This window comes from Microcebus murinus, chromosome 6 (genome assembly GCF_040939455.1).
Source record: "Microcebus murinus isolate Inina chromosome 6, M.murinus_Inina_mat1.0, whole genome shotgun sequence".
NCBI classification, from domain to species: domain Eukaryota; kingdom Metazoa; phylum Chordata; class Mammalia; order Primates; family Cheirogaleidae; genus Microcebus; species Microcebus murinus.
Genome location: NC_134109.1, coordinates 10,323,324 through 10,348,305, shown reverse-complemented (window position 1 = coordinate 10,348,305; position 24,982 = coordinate 10,323,324). Strand labels below are relative to the sequence as shown.

Below are 24,982 nucleotides of genomic sequence, written 5' to 3'. Positions count from 1 at the left end.
AGGAAGGACCTGTGACCCTGAGGCTCAGCCTTAACTATCCACAGAATTCTGGGCAGCGACACCAATACACGCAAGCATGTAGCACTTACCCATATTCCACAGGATTAAAATACATATATTTTTTTCTCCTTTAGTTTAGAGCAGTCAGAGGAAGAGGAAAGGAAGGGATTAAACTTGCAAAGGAAAACTAAAATTTCTTCTCATTCTAAAAACAATTCTGCTTACCATCTTATTCCTACAACCAAGTAATTCCCATTAGCACTTGGTTTACTGAATTACAAAGGGATTGGGTCAAAAGCTTAAAATAATAGAATTCTTTCTTAACCAACAATATTGCAAATAATGTCCTAAACACCTGGAAGCCGAACATTCTGTACAATCAATTTCAGAATATCCAAGTTCACTTAAGGAATGTGTCAAATACAGCACAAATAATCCAACACCTAGAACACATCAATGAATGTGACAGAATTTCCAAAAACAAACTGGTATGATTTAAGCCTTCAAAAAGGAAATTGCTACTATATAATTCTATAGGTAGTCATGAAGCAGAACTTGGCAAACAAACTTTTATCATATTAAAATATGCATTTCATATGATTCACCATGGAATTAAAACATTTTAAAGATCATGTCTGCAACCATAATTTAAATATTAACCCATTTGAACCAAATCAAAACAAGAAAGGAAAAAGATAAAAGGACACAAAGTGAACAGACCATAACTTTATTGGAGATTTACTCGGCTACAATTATTACAAAAAAAAAAAAAAAAAACAAATAAAGGTAATTATGATCCATAAGGTGCAGACTGCAAACTTCTGCAGCAGGATTACCATATGAATGAGTTACATCATGTTTCTTAAAAAACAGCTGCAGCATGTGATGGTAAATATTTTATTGTCAATCAAATTATGTTAATTTTATTTGATTTTAGTCATTTTCCTTCACTCTATTTACAGCAGAAAAGCCAGAAATTTACTTTCTGTTCCCCTTTGTATTTTTGCTACATACCTGCTGCTGCAGTGAATTCTGAGTATGCCTATAAAATTTAAATTGCCTGTGGTTGATGTCCAAATAAAAATGGACTACAAAAAAGGTAATGATTCAAATATATTTACAAGATAGTTGTGAAAGATCATTTTCACTGCTAGTGGAAAATACAATGGTCTCAATGCAAATTTCCTAGATATTGTTACTGGCGTCTCCAAAAACCTTTAAATTCATTTTAATATTCTTGCTCTTAAACGTATCTCTAAAACTTTACAATATAAAGAAATTTATTTGGAAATAATTCAGTTCCTAAAAATTAATCAGTGGCTGGGAAAACATACCTATTTAAATGTAATTAAAAAACCACGTGGGTAAGTAATAAACATGAGTTTCTCTTCCACAGAGAACACAAACTAGTTAAGGACTCTAACATAATTTCAGATGCAGTTTAATAAAGGTATCAAGGTCTTGGTTAGGTGGCTTAAATTTGTGTAAAAGGATCAGCTGCCCCAGCAGAGCAAGACACAAAGCTTTCTCAATCAGCTGGGCGTCACAGGTAAGCTGCGGCAGGTCTGGACGCCAGTGACTCAGAGCTCGGCAGCCACCACCTGACCCCAGGGAGTGAAGGAAGAAGCCAAATGCCAGGTACAGGCCTGGACTCATGAGCTGACCCAACAGAGCCAGAGCAGCCTCCGGTCTCTTGCTGTCTAGGAAGGGTGCTTGAATTTTTGAGGGTAAGATATTATGAAGGAAGTAAAAATATCAGTATTTTAAAAAGTAATTACAGGAGTGTTAGAGGTCATTCTAAATTTAATCACTTCACATAATGTAAAAGAAAAAAAAACGTAACAAATCTTTGTCATACTTCCACAAACAGTAAAAATGCCACAGACAAAAATGACCTATTTAAGTTGTGTGAGTATATGATACATTGTAGGCATTATAATTATCTTTTTCAAATTCGGTAAATCAAAACAGCAGCAAGGCCAAACCACGTTTTTTTCCTCTCAGTTAAGCACATTTTCCTTGAAATGAGGTAAAGCATGGTACCAAGTGCAATGCTCATCTGTGCTACGTGAACAGGACAGAGGGGAAAAAGCTATTATAAAACGCAGCATAGTTAGGACTGCAGAAAGTATATTATAAAAAGAAATAAAAACATTTACAATGAAGGTTCATGCCAAAAAACCTGCACACAATCATCATAAGAGATTTCTGCAGTTGCTTTTTCAAGATACGCCTCCTCAGTCCTTTACACACGTGCTTGCAGCACACCTACACCCCCACAAAGGTTTCCATATTACATTCGGTCTCACATTGCAATCACAGGAACAAAAGAATGGCATACAGGGTTGTAAAGTGGGGCAACATAGATTTTTTTTTTTTTAATTGACAGATGCAAAACATTTCAACAAGATAACTGGGGGAAACTTTACAGCATTAAAAATCAGCAGCATGAAAGCACTCATAACCATTTCATATGTCTAACTCATACTTTTTATTTATTAACTTAATAACCAGGGGATCACAGAATGCTTCAAACTGTGAGTCAAATTAAAATCAGCTACTTTTTATCCAACAAAAAGTGAAATAGCTAAAGTTTGCTGTTGATAAAACATTTTGAATGGTAGCAGAAAATTTGAACCCCTGAGAATGTATGACCTAATTATGTCCACATCTGAACTTTTTAGTATTAACAAAAAATATTCTTCTTAAGGTTACAAAATATATTGAGGCATTTTTCTCCCACTGAGAATCCTAACTATGAAACAATCTGATTTTGGTGCCAGGAGTCGAGAGGATCCTATAACACTGGGATAAATGCATTAGACACAATGCAAAGCCCTAAACTCCTGGCATCAGGTAGTTTATAAATTATCAAGAGATTCGTGATTTATCACAAATCACCCTCACAAACAAAATTCACATCCAGCCTTACTTGTTAATTGTACACTTTTACAGTTATATAATTCAAGAATTGCCTTGTTTTAACTGGCCATGATATCTTAAAGTTTTTTTTTTTAAAATCAAATAGACATCTAAGGTTCCACATCAGAATTAAATATTTTAAAAATGAGTCACCTAAATTAATTTGCTCAAAAACTCATTTAATAATTTAGATTTCAATTTCAGTTTGAGATTGGAGATAACAAATAACGTTGGAGAAGCTCAATATCCCCTTCACTCAGGGTTCCCTAGAAAGCAGAGCTGACGGTTTCTGTGGTGCACACGCAGAGGCATTCTCTGCGGGTGGATGGTGCAGATAAAGCGAAAAGTACAGTATTCAATTGTAACTTAAAACATAAATGCAGCATTACATGAAGCATCAACTTCAGAATGATGTGCTGGAAAATATGAGACACCTCTGCTCAGCTTTCTTAAACTTCAAGCATAATTAATGGAGCAAATTGCAGCAAACCTCTACTGGTATGTTGGTGGGAGTGCAACACTGACCCACAGCTTTTAGAAAGGTAAATTAAGAGGTATTATAGTTACAGTGCAAAAAAAAAATTAAAATTTCAAGCATAATACATAAACATAGCACCAAACAGGGGAAAAATGCATGCAAAAGAAAAGAAGAACTGAGGTATTTAAGTGAAGAGTGCCTACAAGTGTAATTAAAGAAACTTAGGCAAATGCCTAAAAATGGTTTTTTTTCCTTTCCCAAAGATGGAAATAATGAGCTAGTTTATCTAAATTGATGATCTAAATCACAGATGTATCAAAATTACGGCAGTTTTCGCAAACGTTAAACTTTCATGGCATTAACAGCACAGCTTTGGTAAGTGAAATACGCATGCAACAATGTTGAAAAGTACAGTAAGAAATTTATGTGAGAAGACTAAGGGTAAAGGTGCTCTGTTTTGCTTCTTTAAATAAGTAACCAATCAATTATAAAATCTGCAGCATATTTTAGGTATGATATGTCTAAGGTTTATTTTGTTAGAGCAACAGCCTAGAGGGCAAAATTATTTGCCATAAACATTTCCATCAGTGAAACTACCTAGCAGGAAGTTTTTAGTAAAATTGAGTATTTAGCCAAAGATCATTTTTATTACAATAAAAAATATCCATAGACTACATATTCTGGTTTTCATAATGTCTTCAGTACACATTACAGAAATTCTAGTATGATCCTTTAATAAGTTACAACTATACTAGTGAGTTGTAAATATCACGCTGTCTCAACATCTAATGCATAATAAAATGAAGGGAATGTAAAACAGTTTGTTCCAAAAAGATCAGAAATTAAAGAATATCTGTGAAGGATTTACTTTTAAGGCAAGAACCTTTTTTATGCAAGACTATGTGGCATCAGAAAACTAAAATGTGATTCACCAACATGCCAGCCAATGTCAATTAAAAATCTGTCCCTTCCTATCAAGTGCAATAGCGACTGGGAACATCATCTTACACAATATAATATGGAAAGAAAGACAACACCGGTGCACTTCTCCTCTCAAAAACCCTATCCTTCTATTCGGCTTATCCACTACTGTAGGACTGGCACTACCGCACACATTGAGGGATGGTAAGAGGACTCTACACAGCTCTAGGGACTGTTTGAGGTGTAAGCTCCATGGCCTTCTAACACTAAGCAAAGCTGACAGAAATTAAACTAAAAAACAAAAAACAAAAAAACTCAATAATTATTTTGAACACTTGCTAAATGTCATTATTAAAGCACTCTTGTGATTTAAACAAAGCAGAAGTGAGGAAAGAAGACAAGATTGTGTTTGCGCAAAAAACTAAAACTACAATTAGTTCCAAAATTTTTATACATTATGTTAAATGTTTTATTCTGTTATCTATCTTGTTTATCAAACTTTAAATTCTGCCTTCAATTCATTCCATTCAATATCAACTTTAAATCACCCTTTCAATTTAAGTATTTTCCTCTTAATTTTGTTTTGTTTTTAATTTTAAAAAGGGGTTTCAGTTGTTGGGAACCTGAGGTTGATTAGCTTTGAGGCTTCGGAGGGCTCTTCTTGCTGCTGCAGATTTGGCAATCCTGTAACTTCGACCAACACCTTTAAATTTCCCCTTTCCTACTACTTCCACGGTGACTCTGACCTTCCCATCGTAAGTTCTCTCAGCTGGGCTGTAAAAAATCCAAACAGCTAGAATTAGACGCCAGAAGTATTTATTATTATTGTCCATCAGCATTTAGTATGCACTCGCAGGCCGACAGTCCTATGTACAAGCTGACATCACACAAAGAAAATGTGCATTATGACTTATTGCATACCACCGACAGACAGGGCTGCTGTTTCTTCTTTAATTCAGCATTACTTTATAAAAACAAAGAAAAAAAAGAGAAGGCAATCAGATTACAAATGGAAATTGGACAACAGCATGCCCCAGTGTAAATATTTTTCAGATTCATTAGTTTATGAGATTGTTGAGAACTTTTTCCTTTGTTTTTGAGCAAGTTAATTTTTTTCCACGTACACATTTTACTTACCTAAATTTGGCGGTTTCTGGTTCCATTTCAAGCAATTCTCGAACAGGGGAACGGGGCACATTTGCAGAAAACTTTTCTGTAATCAAAATGAAAGAACAATGTAAATAATATCCTTAAAATTGTTTTTAATTTTGTTTTCTTTCTAAAGAGAGCCAACAATACCTATTAGTGGCCGCATCATGGGATAGTACACCTGCCAAACTGTCTCCAGTGACATCCCACTATCCATATAAATGGCACCAGCAAGTGACTCAAAAATATCCCCCATGGCCTTTGGAACTTCAATATCTTCTTCTTTCTCTTCATCCTCCTCAGATCTCCTAAGCTATTACAGAGAGAAAAGTGAATTGTAAGCAAAAAGGCCACTTTTAAAGGCAGTTCACAGATGTGTGTTTCTTTTCCTGGATATGACTTTTATTCTTTCTTTAATAAGGGGGAGCAATACCAACCATCTATAGTATGCCTATTACATCGTAATAGGTTCTCCATAAACATTATCTTTAAAAAAAGTTTCTCAGACTTCTCAAGAGAAAGAGAGAGGGAGAGAAAGACAGAAAGAAAGGAAGGGAGACAGAGAGAAAAGAAATCCCTATTCCATTTAGTATTTTATCTCTAGCAAAGGAAAAAAGATTAACACAGAATTAGAAATAGTCAATAAAGGTATGGGAAAAAAATCTCAAATTCACTAGTAATCAAAGGACTATGCTTAAAACAGTTCTATCCTTGCAGCTTGGCAAGGATTAAACAGAATACTAATTAGTACGCTGCTGGCAAGGGTGTACCCTGCTTTGAGGAGTGGAAATTGCTACTTTTTTGGTAGGAAAATTCTATTTGGAACAGATTTTCCTCCAAGCTCCCTTTTCATAAAGCCACTTAATACATATTTACCATAATAGAGTACCTGACACATAGAAGGTAATCAAATTAATAAAATAAAATCTTACATACATATCAAAAGCTTTTTAAAAGTTCACAATTCTTTGACCAATTCCAATTTTTAGGATATTCCATCTCTAGGAATTTATTTTAAGGAGGTAACTGGATATACAGCATATTAACCATATCCATGCTTATTAAAAATCCTAACTAAAAATCTACCTAACCAGCTGTAAAGAGCCATTTAAATAAATTAGCCTCATATTGACTAGCACATGGCTACTGAAAATGCAATCGATACACAGAAAGTTATCCACAATACATTAAGTGAAAAGAACAGGTTAGAATATACTATGCTTAATATAATTCCATTTTATATTTTATATATGTTTATATCTATACACATTAGCAATACATCCTGAAATGTTAATATTGGTTATTTCTGGGGTAGCATAATTGATCAACTTTAATTTTCTTGTTATTTGTACTTTCTAATTTTTCTAAAATAAACACAAATCATTTGTGAAAAAGAAAAAGGAGAAATATTAATTTCTAAATAGACTGTTGAGCCACACAAAGTTCCATGTAATACAATAATGCTGATTACTAGAAAACAAGACACTTATTGCTCATATATCAGGGCTTTAACACAGAAATTTAAAAACTCATGAGGATTAATTCTCTTTTTATAGTAGAGGGAACTGAGGCCCAGAGAGCTATAGAAACCTTAAGATCAAACAGTAAGTTAGAAAAGCCAGACTATGACATTTCCAATCAGTTTTTGTAACTTTTATACATATGTTTATATAAACAAAGGTAATGAAAAGAATGAAGAAAAATTCACAGAACCAGTATGCTCCACCGGCATCAAAAGAAAGCTTAAATCTAATTTCAGCTAATTTTTCAAATTTTATGCTTAAATATTTCTAAAGTATGAGACTAGAAATAGTACTTGAATGTACCTTAGACGGTCTACTCCCCTGTCTCACTGCTAGCTGTGCTCCAACTAGGTCGTTAATCTGGGAAGGGCGCACAAAGGCACGGCAGAGAGAAGGCGCTCTGCCTACTCATGCTCCTTCCGCACACATCTAGGCAGCTGGCAGGGTCTGACATTTTGCCTTGGTAGCCCCAAGGCAAGACTTCAAAACCCAGACTCTTAATTTTTCTCATAGAAAGTCAAAGAAATTCACTATTCCCCAAAATTGGTTTAGGGCAGTTTAAAAAGGGAAGGTACAAATTAAAGCAGGGACAGTTAAAATAGCTACCAGGGTTCAGAATAAATGCCTTGATTCTTTATAAGAAATCTACAAAAATAAGAAAATCAAAGGAATCAGAATGGGAAGAATAAGAAATTAAAGTGCTCTCCTGGGGACACAGGTACGCAGATGAATGTTAGTGAAGGATTACAGGAGACTGGAAAGATCTAAGCAATACCCTTTTCCTACCAAAATTCAAAATAGCTCACAAACACATTACAATTAGGTCCATCACCAAAGAACCTTTGGCTGAACTTACAGAAGCCTCCCAAATTCCAATGTTTAAAAATTTAGAAGTTTTTTAAATGAGATTTTTCCACTTCAAGTAGAAGCAGAATGTACATTTGTGATATTAGCAAATATTTCTGATCCATTTTTAAAAGACAGGATGGAATAAACTGCATTGAGCATTTACAATGTAGTTTAAAACTTGCTCTGGGGGCATGAAGAAGAGGTGCAATTCTCTGACATGCCTAAACACTGGAAGCCCTAATGAAGGACTGGGAATAGTAAAATAACTGAAAACCTCTGGCTCCTTCTCTTCACCAGAATGACCACACAGTTCAGTGTGGGCAGTCAAGTTTAAAAGGCCTCCCTGCAACTGCACTTCACTCGCAGTGTTCCCAGAGAACACACAGCTCGCTGGGTGTCACAGCCCTGGCCTTCCACTGTCCCTTTAGATAGCTATGAAGTCAGATCTCTGAAACTACTGACACCTCTAGCTGCACGGCGTTCTTCAATATTGAACTCAACATGTTTTTAAATAGTACTAACCTCAGAATCCATTCCCTGCATTTCATTCTTCTCAAGCTGAAACTGCACAAAATCATCAATGACGTGGAAGAGCTCAGGAGAAACAGCTTTGAAGTACTTGTGGTAGTCATACTTCACAGCCAAGGATGCAAAGATGGTGTTGTTGACCAGGGCAGATCGCAGGTCAGTCAGGACCCCCGGGGAGTGCTGCCGTGGGTCTTCGTAAAGGTGCTTGGTTATGAGGTAGTCCAAAATCGCATCTCCCAGGAATTCTAAGCGCTGGTAACAATCTGAGAGAGGATCCAAAGTGGAATCATGAGCTGTGCAACAACATTTAGACCATTTCCACACACACAACTGATACAAAGATCTGATCCCAAACCTATTTAAAAGATTTTTATTTAGGATCAAATGCATATATACTCCTCAATGAGAAAATTATTTGACATATTAAATTAATATGGAAATTAAATTTTAATGGCAAATTAAACACAATTTTTATATATAAATTGGGGTCATAAAATCTTCAGGTGGCCAAAAGATTAATGCTAAGAAAAAAAAAATCTCACAGGTGACATGATTGTCACTGAACCCTTTCCTTTGGCGCCGAGCTGGCCAGGCAGGTACTGAGACCTTACTCTCAAGTCCCCATCACACATCATCACTGCAGTAAAACCAGACCCGTGCACACATCTTCCACACGCGCCATGCTCTGCTGTCATCGTTACACACCGTCTCGCTCACGCTCTGGGGTATGTGTAAAAGTGATACCACTCCTCGCCACTCCTGGGTTATATTTGTTACACAGGGTCACAGGAAAAAAACCCTCTTTTCACCTTGAGCTAGAAATGTTGAATTTGCCATAAACCAGAGAATGAGAAAAAAGTTGTGAAAGTGAGCAAACCTTAGGCAAAAATGGTTGTCAAAATACGAAAATTATCAACACTAACCAACATCTCTATTTTCTCGCAGTGATTAAAGCAATCAATTCAGCTGAGGAAACTAAGGCAGGGACAGATGAAGTGACTTGTCCTGGAACACCCAAGGAATTAACAGGCAGAGGCAGAACCCAGGTCTCATAACTTCCAGCAGAGTGTAGCGGACAGCCACACACCATCTCTTCTCCATAAAGAAAACTAGGTTTTTAGTTTCATCAGCCTTTCTAGTACACAGTGAGATAGTTTGTGACTTTTTGGTTTTACATTTTGCTGATCATCCTAACCTACATTGTTTTTATTATACAAACTTTATACTTTGCTTTGGTATTCTGGACACACGCACTTACACTGATACAGAAATCAAAATGTAAACTTCAGCTGTGTTTCACAAGCTGAAGCTGATTTTGGTTTGTGGGACTTGTTCTCCCTTCTAATCTACTGGATTGAGAGCCTATTAAATAAAGGAGTGGAAAAAACACAGAGCACAATGAAAAGTAGAAGATGACAGCAGAGGCAACGCAAGGACTACGCAACCTTCCTAAGAAATCAGTTCTTGTAACTTATCCCTCTTCACACTTTAAATACCCTAAGAGGGTGACCTTTTTGTCCAGGAAGAATAATAAAAAGGATGTGGAAATACACTCAGAATATATGAATAAATCAAGAACCAAACACAGCACTGAATGGGGATCAGAAAGGTATTCGTGTGGAATAAAATGTGGAAAACACACCAAAATACTTAGGCTCAAACTTCTCTAATTACACATCATATAAAATGACATTTATGAGAGTATGTGAGATAGCTATACCCCCAAATATAAAGGTTACGAAACAGTACTTGCTCCTCCAATAATGAGGACAATAAAGGATTCCTTCTTTTCCTTTTGCTCCCTCCACCCCCGCCCATGCATATCAAGCTCGAACACTGTACATGCACAGCTCACTTTTCACAAGGCCAAAACAATGCCATCGACACAGAGTCTCATTTTCACAGAAATGAAGTTTGGTCCTGGGGCTCCTTACCAGTAATAGTATTGTAGTGGTAGGAGGCATGTGTAAAAGCCTGTAGAAGGTAAGCCTTATTCTTGAATCTGTAGTTGATTTTCTTTTCGAAATTTTCAAAACCCGATATAAGGTGATTCAGTGTTTTATCTGCATCTGGATGATCAAACATACATCTTGGTGGAATCTTCAAACAACCATATTCCAAGTCTTTCAATACAGAAGAGCGTGAACTGGCTACGGCAGCAGCACAGCTCACTGAAAGGTTCTTTTGTTGGCTGTTGAAATTCTCCCGAGTCGGGCACATGGCCTTTTCCCGATCAGTCCTTTTAATTACCGGGAGCACCTTCAGCCCCAACGAACAGAGGAAAAGCTGAGCAGCCCTCTCCCCACAGCTGGTTAAATAGCAGCCCAGCAGGGCTTCCACACAGTCCGCTATGCTTTTGTCAGCAATGCACTGCTCAGTGTGCAAGTCGTAAGAAATGGACTGTTTTCCTGTGTCAACACCACAGTTTTCTTCTGATGGATTCCAGAAGCCCACCACAAAGTCATCCTCTTCAACAGCTTTGCTAGGATCCAGATAACACATTGCATCCCAGGAGCTGTAGTCAAAATCCTCAAAATCTGATGAAAATGGCATACTACCTATGGAGGATTTTTTGGGCATTTTCCATTCATATGCAGAATCAGTGGTTGAAAAAGGAGAAAGAGAAATTTTCTTTACAAAAGCTCCTGACCCCATTAACATGTTATCTATAAATTTGATATGTTCCTGATCGTACTCCAGGAGATCATCTTCATAGTCGGCCTCCTCCTTTGGAGCCCTCCACATCAGGCTCTCTTCCTCCTCTTCCTCCTCCTCATAGTCCTCGTCCAGTTTGCCATTAGCCAACATGCAGTCTTTTGTCTGAAACAGGGGGAATGGGAAGGAGGGGAGACATAGCTGCTGTTTTTAAAAGGGTTTGAAACTCAATAAAAGCAAGGGTTATGGATAATTTCAAATGACAACCACAAATACTAAAAGGCAACTTTAAAATCATAGCCATTTGTTTTCAATTAACATAAAATAAGTTATTTAATCATATAAACAAAGTAAAACATGTTCTTTGAATGTTCATTTTCTAAGTTAAAAAAATGACCTTTACCCAGTATGAAGCTTTAAGTTAAGGATTTTAAACATGGATATAAAGTTAAAATTAATGTCCACAACGCAAAACTTCAACTTTTCAGAAGTCTAACTCCAGCAGGACACACAATGAAAGCACTCAAATGCTGATCACAGAGATCTTCAATTTCACTGATGTTTTTAAAATGTGGTAACTTGATTTTTAAAAAGATTTTCAAATTAACAAAATGAAATCCCAAATGTATAAAAACATTATCTTTGCAATTAAGAATATGAAAAGAGCAAAAACTAATTTTAAAACAAAAAATGAATAATAAGGTTTTATAATAAAGTTTTTTCCCTATTTCTAATTCAAATCAAGGTACAAATGATTTGTAAAATGTAAAACTAAATCTCTTTGCTTGAAAAATAAAAGTGATCACTGAACTAAGCTATGAATTTGAGGAATTATGCTTTTCCCCTCTGTTCTGAGCTACAGTAATCAGGGGAACAGATTATAGCATAACTGACAAAAATAGAACAAAATTTAGACTAACATGAAACACAACAATCCAATTTCTGTCAAAAGACCTTTGCTAATTCCAATTTCTTTGGCAAAAGCTTATTTGTGAATGACAGTCTTAATAATGGGCTAGAATTCAGCCATGATGTAACTTTTTTGCAATGCTAGAAAGATGCCAAATTTCTGTTATGCGATTAAAACAAAAACCAAAAACTTTATTTGGGGGGAAAGGCAGGAGGGCATACTTCAATTTTGAGTGTAACAACTTTCTGGAGTATTCTGACAATAGTTTTACAAACTGTCAAGCAGTTTTTAAATACTGCAAACATTTAATTTTAAACCAGACTGAGATACAAACACTGTTTGAAAAGAAACAAAAGCAGTGAGCCAAGCCATATATCTTTCATTAAAAAAAAATTTTTTTTAAATATACCTTTTCAAAGATAAGAATAATACCAAAAGAAACTCAAGTGGCAAAACCACTGATTCCAGACAGAAACCATTTCCTATTAAAACCCTACCCTTTTCAAAGGCAATAGGAGATGATTTTAATTATTCTTTGGCCCTTAAGACAAAAATGGCCAAATTGCAATGTCAAAAAATCAGACTTAGTAATTTTTTAAAAATAAAAACAATGAAGGTGCTACCATACTCAAATTGGCAGAGCACAAAAACAAAAGGGACTGGCTTTTACCACGAATAAACTGCATGATCCTGGGTAAAGTCCTTTAATGCCTCTGGGTTTCAGATTCTTCATCTGCAAAACAGTGAAGTTCTATCTCATAAAATGTTTTCCAAGAGCACTCCGCCTTTTAAGAAAAAATACCAGCATGAAACCCTTTCTTCTGACAGTTCAAGTCAACTTTCTGAGTTATTATCATACTCTCTTCTAAGAGGCATTTGTATGCAAAAGTTTCACTTAAATCTACTTGCTGAGGAGAAGCAGGTGAGGAGTACTGGAATGGAACAAGCCAAAAACCCAAAAACACGTTGTGCTCTTGCCAATATAATGTAAGGACCTATTGCAATAAAAATAAATTATTAAACAAAAATCTAAATAGTATTTTTAATGCATTTCAAAAACAAAAGTGCCAAGTCATCAGAAACATTAAGAAAAATAAATTGAACTTTGTCTTATCTTTAAAAGAAAGTCAAAATTACATGCCAATGTCACCTTTATGCTACAAGTTTTTAAAAAGAGCCAAATATATTATGAAACAGTATTTACAAAGAAGGATGACTACTATTGGAATGTTTTTCATAGAAATGCAACATTTTTTTTCTAAAGCTCAAAATCTACACAATTTCCTCTAAGGTTCTACATATTTCTAAATAACAAATGTAATTTTTCTGACCTAAATTGCGTTAAAATATTCTCTTAGGTTTTCCAGGTAAGTTCCATTTCTGTAAAAAGTCAATACTACACGAGTTAAAAATATACCCAATAAACAGGCAAAAATCAGAATACAGTCACAGAGCATGCTACATGAAGAAAATGTATATTTAGAAAATATAACCTATGAAAGAAATAATATTATCATTGTTAGCCTGAACTAAAAGTGAAGTAACAGGGAGCCAATTTATCTTTGATGCAAAACAAATCTCCGGGAAATGAAACTGCCTGAAGGATTGCCTCTAACTTTGGAAGAGGCTGGAGAGTGTTCCCAGCCAGCCACCACTGCGCTGACTGCTTCTACAGCTCCCAGGCCCTCCGAGGTGCCCTCTGGTGGCCTTCAAGACAAGACAAAATGAAGCAGATGGGTGCTAACACTTGGAGTCATTGTAAGTCACTGGCAAGATTTAAATTATTTCCAGAAAACTACAACCTTTATGTATGATGATTTTATTCACAATTACAGGAGGCAGAAATAAGCCTAACTGGGAAAACCCTGAGCTGCAAAAGCAGGATTTTATTGAAATTAATTATTTCACAGATAGTCTGGAGATCATAGGTCACTGAAAAGTCACTTCACTGAACAGAGCTAAGGATCCAGGATAAACTGTAATGCATAATACCAAGGTGAAACAATAAATAAGGAACTTTATTTTTTTAAAATAAAATAAAAATCGCATACTCTTCTGCCTTAGGAAAAGGAAGATAATAAAAATAAAAATTATCTTCCATCAAAATTATACCACTATTTCTGAATTCAAGGAAAAGTCTATACAAAGAAATTAATTCAATATATCAAATATCAAAACACACCAAGGAAAGGAAACAAAAAAATGAACAGAACAAAATTCTCTGGCTCATAAATCCCTCCAGTTACCAAAAACTTACCATTTCATCTTTTTCCCATTTATCTGTGTTACTTCTGTCTTGATTTACTATATAACCAGGAGGAAGCCAATTCACAGGGGGATCAAATATTGAAACCACCATACGGCTGGGTAGTCCCTTTTTTTTCCCAAGACGATACAGATTACAGTTGCTGACCTTTAGCAGAAAATATTATAAGATACTTATCTATAAATGATCACTGCTGGAATTCATACAAGGCATATTAACAAACCCTTAGCTAAATGGCTTCACATTACTTTAACTAGTAACCAATTATAAGGGCCGTACAGTTTTCTTACCCATTCATGATAGGAAAGAATATTAAATTCCTGAGTATTCTATATCTTTTAGTATAATATTTCTGAACATGAAATATAGAGCACAAAAAACTAATGTATATAAATACACAAATTCCTTGTAAGTCAGAAGGAACAGTTCAGACAATTTCACAGTTTTGAAAACACAACCTGCTGATACAAAATGCAAATTGCTAATTGGAATTATCAGAGTAGAAAAATCCATATAAAAATTAAAGATGTCACAACATTTTTAAGGAAATAGGGGGAGAAATGCCATCAACTCTAGCTACAAAATAAAAATTGGCACTGAACAGAACTAAAACAATTTTATACTGCTAGAATCTAAGCCACAAATGTGATTTCAATTGCAATGTTCTCTGAAATATTCTTTGTTTTGGAGGCATTTCAAGACATTTTTGTTCAACTATTTTAAAATGAAGCAAAAGGTTTTTGTTTATTCACATCAATAAAACAGCTTTATTGTCTACCCTCTGGTCTATTTGTTTTTCCTAATGCCTCTCTCTCTTTTCTAATTTGCACAAATCATTGCATTTCTGTCTAGTTTTAACTTGGAAACTAGGGATAGAACTGTCAATCTCATTTTCCTTTTCTAAAAACTGAGTTCCTTATTATTTAAGTACTTCATGAACCCTTTTCCATGTAACTCAACTACTATTTAACAAGCACCTACCATGTAAGAGGCACTTGATCAGGCAATCCCGAGGGAACCAAGTCAGCAAGACAGAGGAGCAGTCCTTGCAAATGGCAAGGGCTAGCAGGGAAAGGGAATTTGCATAGGACAATCTATGCATGGAAGAACTCTCTTGTGCTGCCTGAAACCTGCAGGCTGAAATAAATGCTAATTTCCCTTTCCACACTACGAGAACACAGCATCACAAAAGCCAAGAGGAGGATAAAGTTCAACAAGAACTTAAAGAGGAGGGGAATCAAATTCAAAGTGGACAAAAATGGTCAGCAGGATAGAGAGTGAATAAAGAACTAAGCAAGGACCCAGAGATGGGGCAAAATTCAGGACAGGCCAAATTCAACAGGTGGGCATGGGGACAAGCACGCTGACAGGAGGAACAACAGAGCAAAAGACCAGGGACCTGGGGCGTGAGTGTGGAGTCTGCACAACAGGCAGGCAGGGGACTTCAGCCTAGGATGGAAGGCACGCTGAAAGGGCTTGAACGTCAGGCTGAGGGAGTGAGCATTCTTTCTGCAGGAAGCAAGGAGTCAAAGGTTTCTGAGCAGACAAATGGATGAATTTTTGCAATATGAAATAATCTTTTTCATCTAATAGAGTATACTATTTCTTACTTTATACTCATTCTCAGCCTCTGATATTTCCTTCCTACAACCACCCCTTAGAAATCTCATCCATTCTCAGAGCTTCAGTTATCACTCTTAGGGAGACTGCTGTCCAAAACTATATTTGAAGCCTACATCTCAATTATCCGAGCATTTCACTGACCATTTCTACCTATATTCCATGAGGGTTAAAACCCGCAACCCTAACCCTGACTGCCCACATTCTACCCACCCCAGCACCACCACTGGCCTGTCCTGTTTATATGGCTGTTAGGATGACATCTCGGTCTGCTTCACGATCATGCAGGGAGGGGCAGAAGAGAGTGGTCAGGCGTGTGGCCTCCAGCCTCAGACAAGCTAGACGAGCTCACAGGAGTTAAGGAGACTCTCTAGGCGCGACTCTCCTCATCTCCAGAATGGAGACGTGTTAGCTCCCTCAGAGGCTCGCTGAGAAGATTAAATGAGATAACATTTGGAAAATGCTTGGTGCGGTGGCTGGTGCAACAGGGTCCTGTCTGACGCCGCCAGTGTAATGTACAGCGCAAGGTCTCCAAAACTACACTGTCGGGGTTCGAACCCAGCTCTGCCACTTACTTGCCACGTGACCTTACACAAGCTAACTTCTCCTGCCTCACTGTCCTCACCTATGACATGGGGATAATTATAGTGAGAATTAAATTAGGAAATACATACAAAGTGAGTAGAGTAGTATCTTGCAGAGTAAGCAATTACTACTACTTCTTAAATTATCACTGACCTCAGCCCCTTCCTTACCACCACAACCCCAGTTCTATCTCATTTTCTCTTTCTACTGTTGTTTGGTTTCGCTTTTCAACCCACACTACATTCTGCTATCAGATTAATCACTTTAAACTACCACTTTATTAATATTAATGGCCCCTTGCTCACAATTCCTTCAACGGTGCCAATGACATTCAAAACACATGCAAACTCCCTAGCCTAGTACCCAAGGCCTTCCACAATACCGCTTCGCCCCACCTGCTTTTCAAGCCTTTCCTCAGGTATCTACACACTTCCGACTGCTGCCATAGCTTATTCACTGAGCACTGACATGCTCTGCCATTTGTCCGTTCTGTTTGTGCACTATAAACTCACCTCCTCCATTAAAGCCTTCCCTGATTCACAAGTGACACTCCTTCCTTCTGAGTGTAGAAGGTAATTAGCAGTGTTGTAAGTCATTTGTCAAGGAGGCTCATATTTGTCTCGTGACATCTTTTTAAATCATTTAAATATTTTACCTTCATTTTCTTCCTAAGTCTTAATTCCACACTAAGTTTAAGAGCATGATCTTCTTTTGGCTGTCAAGAGATTGTTACTCAGAACTCTCATATCATCTCTTCACACGAAAGGTGACTGAGCTGTGTGAAGTCTGTTACTCTTTCCCTTTCCTGACTCTCTAAAACTTTGAGTAGATCCATCTTTCATGAGAGCCCTATGTCTTACTCATATCTGCACACCTTGAAAGCCAAAACAGCACCCCCTCAAATAAATGTTTAACTCACCTACAGCACAAGTTCCTTGAACAAGTATTTTGCATATTTCTTTATATCCCCCTTAGGATCTAGCGGTATACACACCTGCACAAATAGTTTTATTTGAACTAAATTTCTATCAATAAATAAGGAACATACTGATTGGTTAAGCCCCAAAACCTGAGTGTGTCATCAGTGTGAAGTAGATCCACATCAATCACCAGGCGGTTCTACCGCAGGCTTCAGCTTGGCCCTAGGAGAGTGACGGAACAGCTGTGCTTGGACGCTGCAGCACTCTCTGCAGGTAATTCTTCCCATACTCGGAGATTATCCAGTACTGCAAACCACTTTCAGGCATACTCAATAATTAACTGCTCAAAATAAAAGAATCCTACCTTACCTTTTTGCTTCTCATATAGGAAAGGCGGCCCTCATGAGCATCAGGGTAAGTGCAAAATAGATACGTGGTGATGGCATGCTTTAAAAAGGAGTCACCAAGCATTTCAAGCCGCTCCAGGTTAAATCCATCACTTGCATTTGACAGAGTCAAAGCCTGAAGAATAAGTCCAGGATTGGGGCCAAGAGTCCTCGAGGAGTACCCAAGAGAAGGGCTCTGCTCAGAATCCATCCTGTCCTTGAGCACTTTAACAGCGTCTGTCGTACCGGGCATTACGACTGCCATGGGACTTCCATCTGAGGTAGATTTGTTAGCATTTCCATCAAGGTATTTATTACTCAGGAGAGTACATTCATCGCTGGGCTTGGGCTGGTTCTCATAATTGTATAAATTCTGAATGGGATATGAGGTAGTTGGTTGTACAGGTATTTCCTGCTTGTAGTAATTCAGCTGATTTCCTTGGCAAAAGTCTCTGTTAGCTAAATCATAACTGCCATTGGCAAGATTTTTATTGTAAGAAAGACCATTAATTGCTGTAAGATCTGTTGAAACTTCAATTTGGAGCTTACCAGGTGACTCACTGAGTAACATTCTGCAGTTCACAGACATTTGGTCATGATTTTCTAGAGAGGAGGTTCTATTAGCACCTTGATGTGCAGCATGTTCAGGGACTACAATTGTGCTGTGCTTACAGTAATTATCATTTTCAGCTGAAGAGGAGTTAGAATTTGAGATGAAAGATTTGCTGTCAATAGATTTTTTCCACCCGAAGTCTAAGTTAGGGTATCTGCAAAGACATTTTTATAACTTTCTGTCAGATCTGTCAAAAGGGCTAGGTTCACAGCAATAGCAATTTGAATTAAAAACAAAAAATCCCTTTAGATATACTCCTACTGTAGAAGAGAAACACGTTTTGAAACCAGAAATTACCATTATTTTGAATTGTGTACAATGTAAGTTATAAAGTGGGATGCAGTTTACTCTACTGCTTTGATCCCTTGCCCTAGAGGATAGGTAGTTAAGAAGATCATGAAGCTTGGAAACAGAGTGCAGACCTGGAGCCACAGGCTTCATGGGTGGAACTCCTAGGCATTCCAATTAACTAGCTGAGTAACTTTGGGCAACTTGCATAGCCTTTCTGTGCCTCAGTTTCTGCACTTGAAAATGGGGCTAACAATTCCTACCTCATAGGATTGTCCTAAGGATTAAATGAGTTAACATAGGGTATAACATTTAAACTAGTGTTTGACACTACAGTAAGTACTCAATAAATACTGTAGTTATTACTGTTATATTTTAAAGTTCCTTCAATGCCTAGAGCCATCTTGATATTGCCAACTGGATAACCAAAATTAATCTGAGTAGTTAAACCAGGGGTCCTCAAACTTTTTAAACAGGGGGCCAGTTCACTGTCCCTCAGACTGTTGGAGGGTCAGAGCCAGACTATAGTTTAAAAAAAACTATTAACAAATTCCTATGCACACTGCACATATCTTATTTTGAAGTAAAAAAATAAACGGGCAAAAACACCCACATGTGGCCAGTGGGCTGTAGTTTGAGGACGCCTGAATTAAACCAATAATTTCTTTAGAATGCAGAGACTTTACTAATGGGAAGAAGTTAATGAAGACAAAGAACATGCTAAGGCTTCTACTTTCTAATATATATTTGGTTTTTTAGAAAGAAAAAGCAGTCTTAAAATGGTGTCACACTAACAAAGAATTATTTTCACTCTTTCTTCCATTGTTACCACTGAAGTCGAAATAATTATTTCTAGCTTTAAGAGCTCATCTCCTTCTCAGAATTGACAAGACCATAGGACTCAATAACCCAACATACAGATTTTCACTTAGGAAATATCTAATGTATTTATTTCATGTATTAGACATCCATGTTTTCTTTATGATCCTTTAAGATGTTATACAAAATTAAATTTTTAACTTAATTCTATTCTTTTGCAAACCTTTGTTTCTTTGTGGTGATTGCAGAGGCATACCTAAAATCCGCAGGAAGTGATCTAACTCCCACGCCGGCATCGCTGGCTGTCTGGGCTCTTAGCTCTTCTGCAGTCAAAAGGCAGTGAAGGCGATAAAGTATGCTGGGGAGACAAACTGCTTTTCTCCACAGTGATGCTGGAATTGGGTGTATAGCACAGAGCTCTGGAACCAGTATCTTTGAAGAAGGAAGAAAAGCTGATAAATATAAAGCACACATAGCTTATTCACTGAGCACTAGCAAGCTTGCCATTTGTCCATTCACAAAAGAACAAAAAAAAAAATTAAAGACCAATTTCACTAATGAATAAAGAAAATCATAAATGCTAGTAAAACCTAATTTTAAAAAGCATTTAAAAAATATGGGAGGCCGAGGCGGGCGGATTGCTCGAGGTCAGGAGTTCGAAACCAGCCTGAGCAAGAGCGAGACCCTGTCTCTACTATAAATAGAAAGAAATTAATTGGCCAACTAATATATATAGAAAAAATTAGCCGGGCATGGTGGCGCATGCCTGTAGTCCCAGCCACTTGGGAGGCTGAGGCAGGAGGATTGCTTGAGCCCCGGAGTTTGAGGTTGCTGTGAGCTAGGCTGATGCCACGGCACTCATTCTAGCCTAGGCAACAAAGCGAGACTCTGTCTCAAAAAAAAAAAAAAAAAAAAAAAAAATAATCCTCTAAGGCCAAATGGGATTTATCCCAAGATTTAAGAGGATGGTTTCAAGATATAATTACATCAATGGACCAAGTAAAAGACTAAAACTCTCAATATTTACCAAAAAGAAAAACATAATATTGATTAAAACAAAAAAATCTAAGGATTGGATAACTTCTGAAAAGATTCACAAGTCACTCAGTCAACTTGATAATACACAATTCAAACAAATATTAAGTTATGATAGTAACAATTAATTCATTACCTGTTTATTCTGCAGACTTTCCCATTTGGCTTTCCTCTTCTCAGCACTGCTAAGAGGAAGAGCTTTCCCCTTCTGATTCAAATGTCGAGGTGTCAAAAGATTAAGTCTACAAAAATTCCAAAACAATTTTACCAAACAGATAAAAATAAGTACACTCTCACAGTGTTTCTCCAACTTCAGTGTGCCTAAAAATCACCTGACGAGCCCATTTAAAGTGCAGACTCCTGGGTCATCTCCTGGGCAGGTCTATGTGCAAAGGGTCCCCTGATTTCAGATAGCCCACAGGTGGGCAAGGTGGACAGTGACCTCTGCATGTGCCTACTAATATCTGAAAAGAATGCCTCAAATGCAATCTAAATGTCATTTCTGAAGCTCCTTACCTTGAAGATGTGTGGTCCACATCCAGCAATGGCTGGTTGAGATTGGTCAGGTCAAGGTTATACTTTGTTTTATAATATTCCGCAAAAGTTTCATACTCGGGGGAAGGAAATTTACTGAGTGGGGTAAGATCAGTGTACACATCAGCTACATAAAATCGATGAGGCTGATCAAAATTGCGGTATCTAAAAAAAAAAAATAATCACTTGCTTTTTGGTTTAAATCAACTATTCTTAAAACCATTTTTTAATTTGGAAAACAATTATGATTAACGATTCAAAACACTGGAAATAAAAAATACTAACGAAAACTTCAATTCCAAAGACTATATTTCAAGTGTATTTGAGACAGTAAGAACAATATTCATCAAGTAAAAACTGACTCTATTCTCCCCTACTTTATTATTCTTTTCCTAATTATATTTTAATAATACATGAAGCTAAGTGACACCTTTAAATACCTATTTCATCAATATAGACAGTATAGAAAATTTAATACCCAAATAACTGAATAAACATTTTGTACATTACTAATGCTAAACATAAAAGACATTTGCCACATAAAGTATATTACTGCATCATCTATTAGGGTAAGTCCTTATGATAATTTAAAGTATGGCTGTAAGATGCCAAAAAAAAAAAGATCAAAGAAAGATTGAATTACTTCTTTGAAAAGTGCATGTAATTTTATTCCCCCAAAACTTCATTCCCTAAATTTTTATAAAATAAGAAAAAAAATCATTCTATTTTTATTGAGCTTAATATTCCTTATAAAATTTTTAAAAATTAAATTATTATGACCAAATTCTGTAATAAGACTTGAGAGGAAAGCCTATCAATACTATTTAGATTAGCTGACCTTTACAAAGTAAAAGTCCCTTTACCTGCAGTGTTCTAGGTTTTGCTTTTAAAGCAAGTAAACTGGAGAGAACAGTCCACCTCAAGATACCTAAATTTTCTAGTAGTAATAACAACGTTGAAGTCACGGCCCACTTATATTCCTAGGTTAATAGGTGCATCTTTTGATATAAAGTATCACCACCATTTTCCTATCCATTTAAATACCTACCTTGGAATGATAACTGCATCTTGGTAATCTTCTAATTTAAAAACAAAAGGTGTTTCTTTTGAATACTTCGTGCTGGGAATGCCTATGCGAGCTTCAGATTTCTCAATATCTTCCATGAATTTAAAGTCAATATCCAAAGTGCCGGAGTCATTAACTTAGGGGAAAAAAAGACTCTTTAGCTTGTTAAACCGCAATGTAGAAAAGATTTTTACTTAAGCTACATGTTTGTATATGTGTCTAATTAAGAATTATCAAAGTAAGAGCTTTTTTAGTATATACAATAAGCTAATTGCCAAGCAAAACTTTAAGTTGTAGCTATTATAAATAAACGAACACTTTAAGGTCTGGCTCCTTCTTACCAACATTAAGAGGTAGAACACAATATGCTGAATCAGCGTCTGTAGGTTTAAACTCTAGTGCAGGTTTTTCAAGCCGAAGAATATGAGAGAATATATACTGGTGAAGTCTTGTAATCAACTCAAGCATTTGTAGAGACAATGTGAAACCAGATTTCTTCAACTCAATGGATATTGTAACTTCTCCAGAGCGTGTGTACACAGGAAAGTGTGGAATCTTAGCAAAAAGAAAAATAAAGCACCGCCCAAAGTTAACAAGTATTTTATTCCATTATAGTTAACTTAAGAAGGAATGATGCTTTCTACTGGGGGAACAGAAGAGGCACCTTAATCTTTAAATATGAAACACATGGAGGTAACAAAAGGCACTCACTACTAAATAATTTTCTTTTTTCCTTCTCTTCTTTTTAAAACAAGATATTTTTAACATAAACAATTATTGTGAAATATCTACCTGAGGTATTGGTTTGGCTGTCAGTATTCCAAAGCATCTTGTGGTATCTTCAGGGGGATAGAGCTTCCGCCTTCTAAAGTTGAGTTCATCAGGTAAAGGAGTAGTTAAAACCATTCCTATCACATACAGGTAACATGGCTGATCAGGTTTGGGATAACTATCCCTCAAACACTCTGGAATCTAGAATTGGAAAAAAAAAAATTAAGCATCATGCTCAAGTATAATAGGCTCTTTTCCAGATGTCAGCAAGAAAACTAATTCCTAGCTTTACTAAAAGCTTATGAGAAAAGGCTAAGAAAACACACAAGACATGAGACCTCCTAATTATTAACACTCCTGGGAAACTCAGTAAATCTCATGCCTGGGCTGCTGATAGTGGCCCAAGTTCATGTACATTATAATGCACTGTTGACTATATAGCTAACATCAAAATTATATAAAACAATCAGACCCTATAGGGTCTTTTAAAAATATTAATTTGATCTCCTTCTTTTGACGAGAACTCTTCTTCTCTGGGCTGTTTAAGTACTTACTCTAGCATATCAAAATATAAAGGTAGGTAAAATTTTTAAGACCACATATAATCATATCACTCAAAGATAACCATTAACATTTTGATATACTGTATAATTAAATATATAAACACATACATTCATATTTTTCCCTACAAATAGAATCACAAAACATTGGTGTGTGGAGGGGTAGGGAAAAAAGGAGGAAGAGGGAAGGAGAGAGGGGGAGGGGGAGGAAGGCAACCTGATTTTTATCCCTAGTTACTATAATATCTTTCAGGGTCAATATGAATTAATATAATTTTTAATGCCTATCTTATTATGTAAGTGAACCATAATTAAATTGAGATTACTAAGTTTTCAATATTAACACAACCCTTCATATTAGGGTCTTGAAATTTTGGAGGCTCAATGACAAACAACTGTATCTGCAGTTAAAAGATAAAGAAATGCTGGCTAAGATAGCTATGATTAGTAGAGTACCTGATAATACAGAATGTATCTATTAATTAAACAGAATGTAAGGCAGAACTATGCTTTTTGGAACAGTTATATCATCAGTGACCTTTATCATATAAAACTAGTCCAACAGGAAAATTGGATATGAGAGACATAAGCATTCAGGGAAAATGAGTAACATTCATGATTGTTAAAAAACCAACATAATTTTAAATCTTGAAATGCTTAGCTGGGTGCAAATATTTTAAAAGTAAAAGCTTAGTAAAACTGCAAAACCAATCACACATGTAGGCTAAGATGAAAGTAAAGTATTCCCCCTCCTTTACTGGAGGTTTTGCTTTCCATGGTTTTAGTTACCTGAGGTCAATGGTGGTCCAAAAACAGGACAGTACATTACAAAAAGATATTCTGAGAGAGACCACATTCACATAACTTTTATTACAGTATACTGTTATTGTTCTATTATTGTTATTTTTTTACGGTGCCTAATTTATAAACTTTATCCTAATTTAAACTTTATCTTAAGTATGTATGTACACATAGGAAAAAACAGTATTAGGTTGATGCAAAAGTAACTGGGGTTTTGGACTATGAATTTTAAATCATTGTATCTAGGCTCAAACATATCTTTATTAACCAAAATAGGAACCATTACAATCAATATATTTTTGCCAATGAGAAATAAGTTTGTTTATTCCTGTAGCGTCAAAATCCCTGCTTTGGGATTCAATGCACTCTTGGAAAGCATTTTCTGCATCCTGCTGGTTGTGGAAGCATTTTTCCTGCAAAAAGTTGTCGAGATGCTTGAAGAAATGGTAGTCAGTTGGCGAGAGGTCAGGTGAATACGGTGGATGAGGCAAAACTTCATAGCCCAATTCGTTCAACTTTTGAAGCGTTGGTTGTGTGACATGTAGTCGGGTGTCGTAATGGAGAAGAATTGGGCCCTTTCTGTTGACCAATGCCAGCTGTAGGCCTTGCAGTTTTTGGTGTATCTCATCGATTTGCTAGCATACTTCTCAGATAGAATAGTTTCTTCGGGAATTAGAAAGCTGTAGTCACTAAGACAAGACCCGCAGCAGACCACCAAACAGTGACCATGAACTTTTTTTGGTGTAAGTCTGGCTTTGGGAAGTGCTTTGGAGCTTCTCCTCA

At 36.4% G+C, this 24,982-nt stretch overlaps 1 protein-coding gene across 1 annotated transcript in view; it reads right to left on the bottom strand.

Annotated features, from left to right (window-relative positions):
* Positions 1–711: 711 nt before the first annotated feature.
* DICER1 (dicer 1, ribonuclease III) overlaps positions 712–24,982 on the bottom strand; it is a 47,297-nt gene continuing 23,026 nt past the window's right edge. The window contains 13 exon segments of the mRNA XM_012755372.3: positions 712–5,095; positions 5,459–5,534; positions 5,621–5,783; positions 8,365–8,633; positions 10,305–11,190; positions 14,193–14,348; positions 17,696–18,479; positions 19,689–19,864; positions 20,604–20,709; positions 20,984–21,166; positions 22,050–22,203; positions 22,409–22,622; positions 22,860–23,039. Of these exon segments, the coding sequence (XP_012610826.2) occupies positions 4,930–5,095; positions 5,459–5,534; positions 5,621–5,783; positions 8,365–8,633; positions 10,305–11,190; positions 14,193–14,348; positions 17,696–18,479; positions 19,689–19,864; positions 20,604–20,709; positions 20,984–21,166; positions 22,050–22,203; positions 22,409–22,622; positions 22,860–23,039 (3,513 nt within the window). The 3' untranslated portion in view covers positions 712–4,929.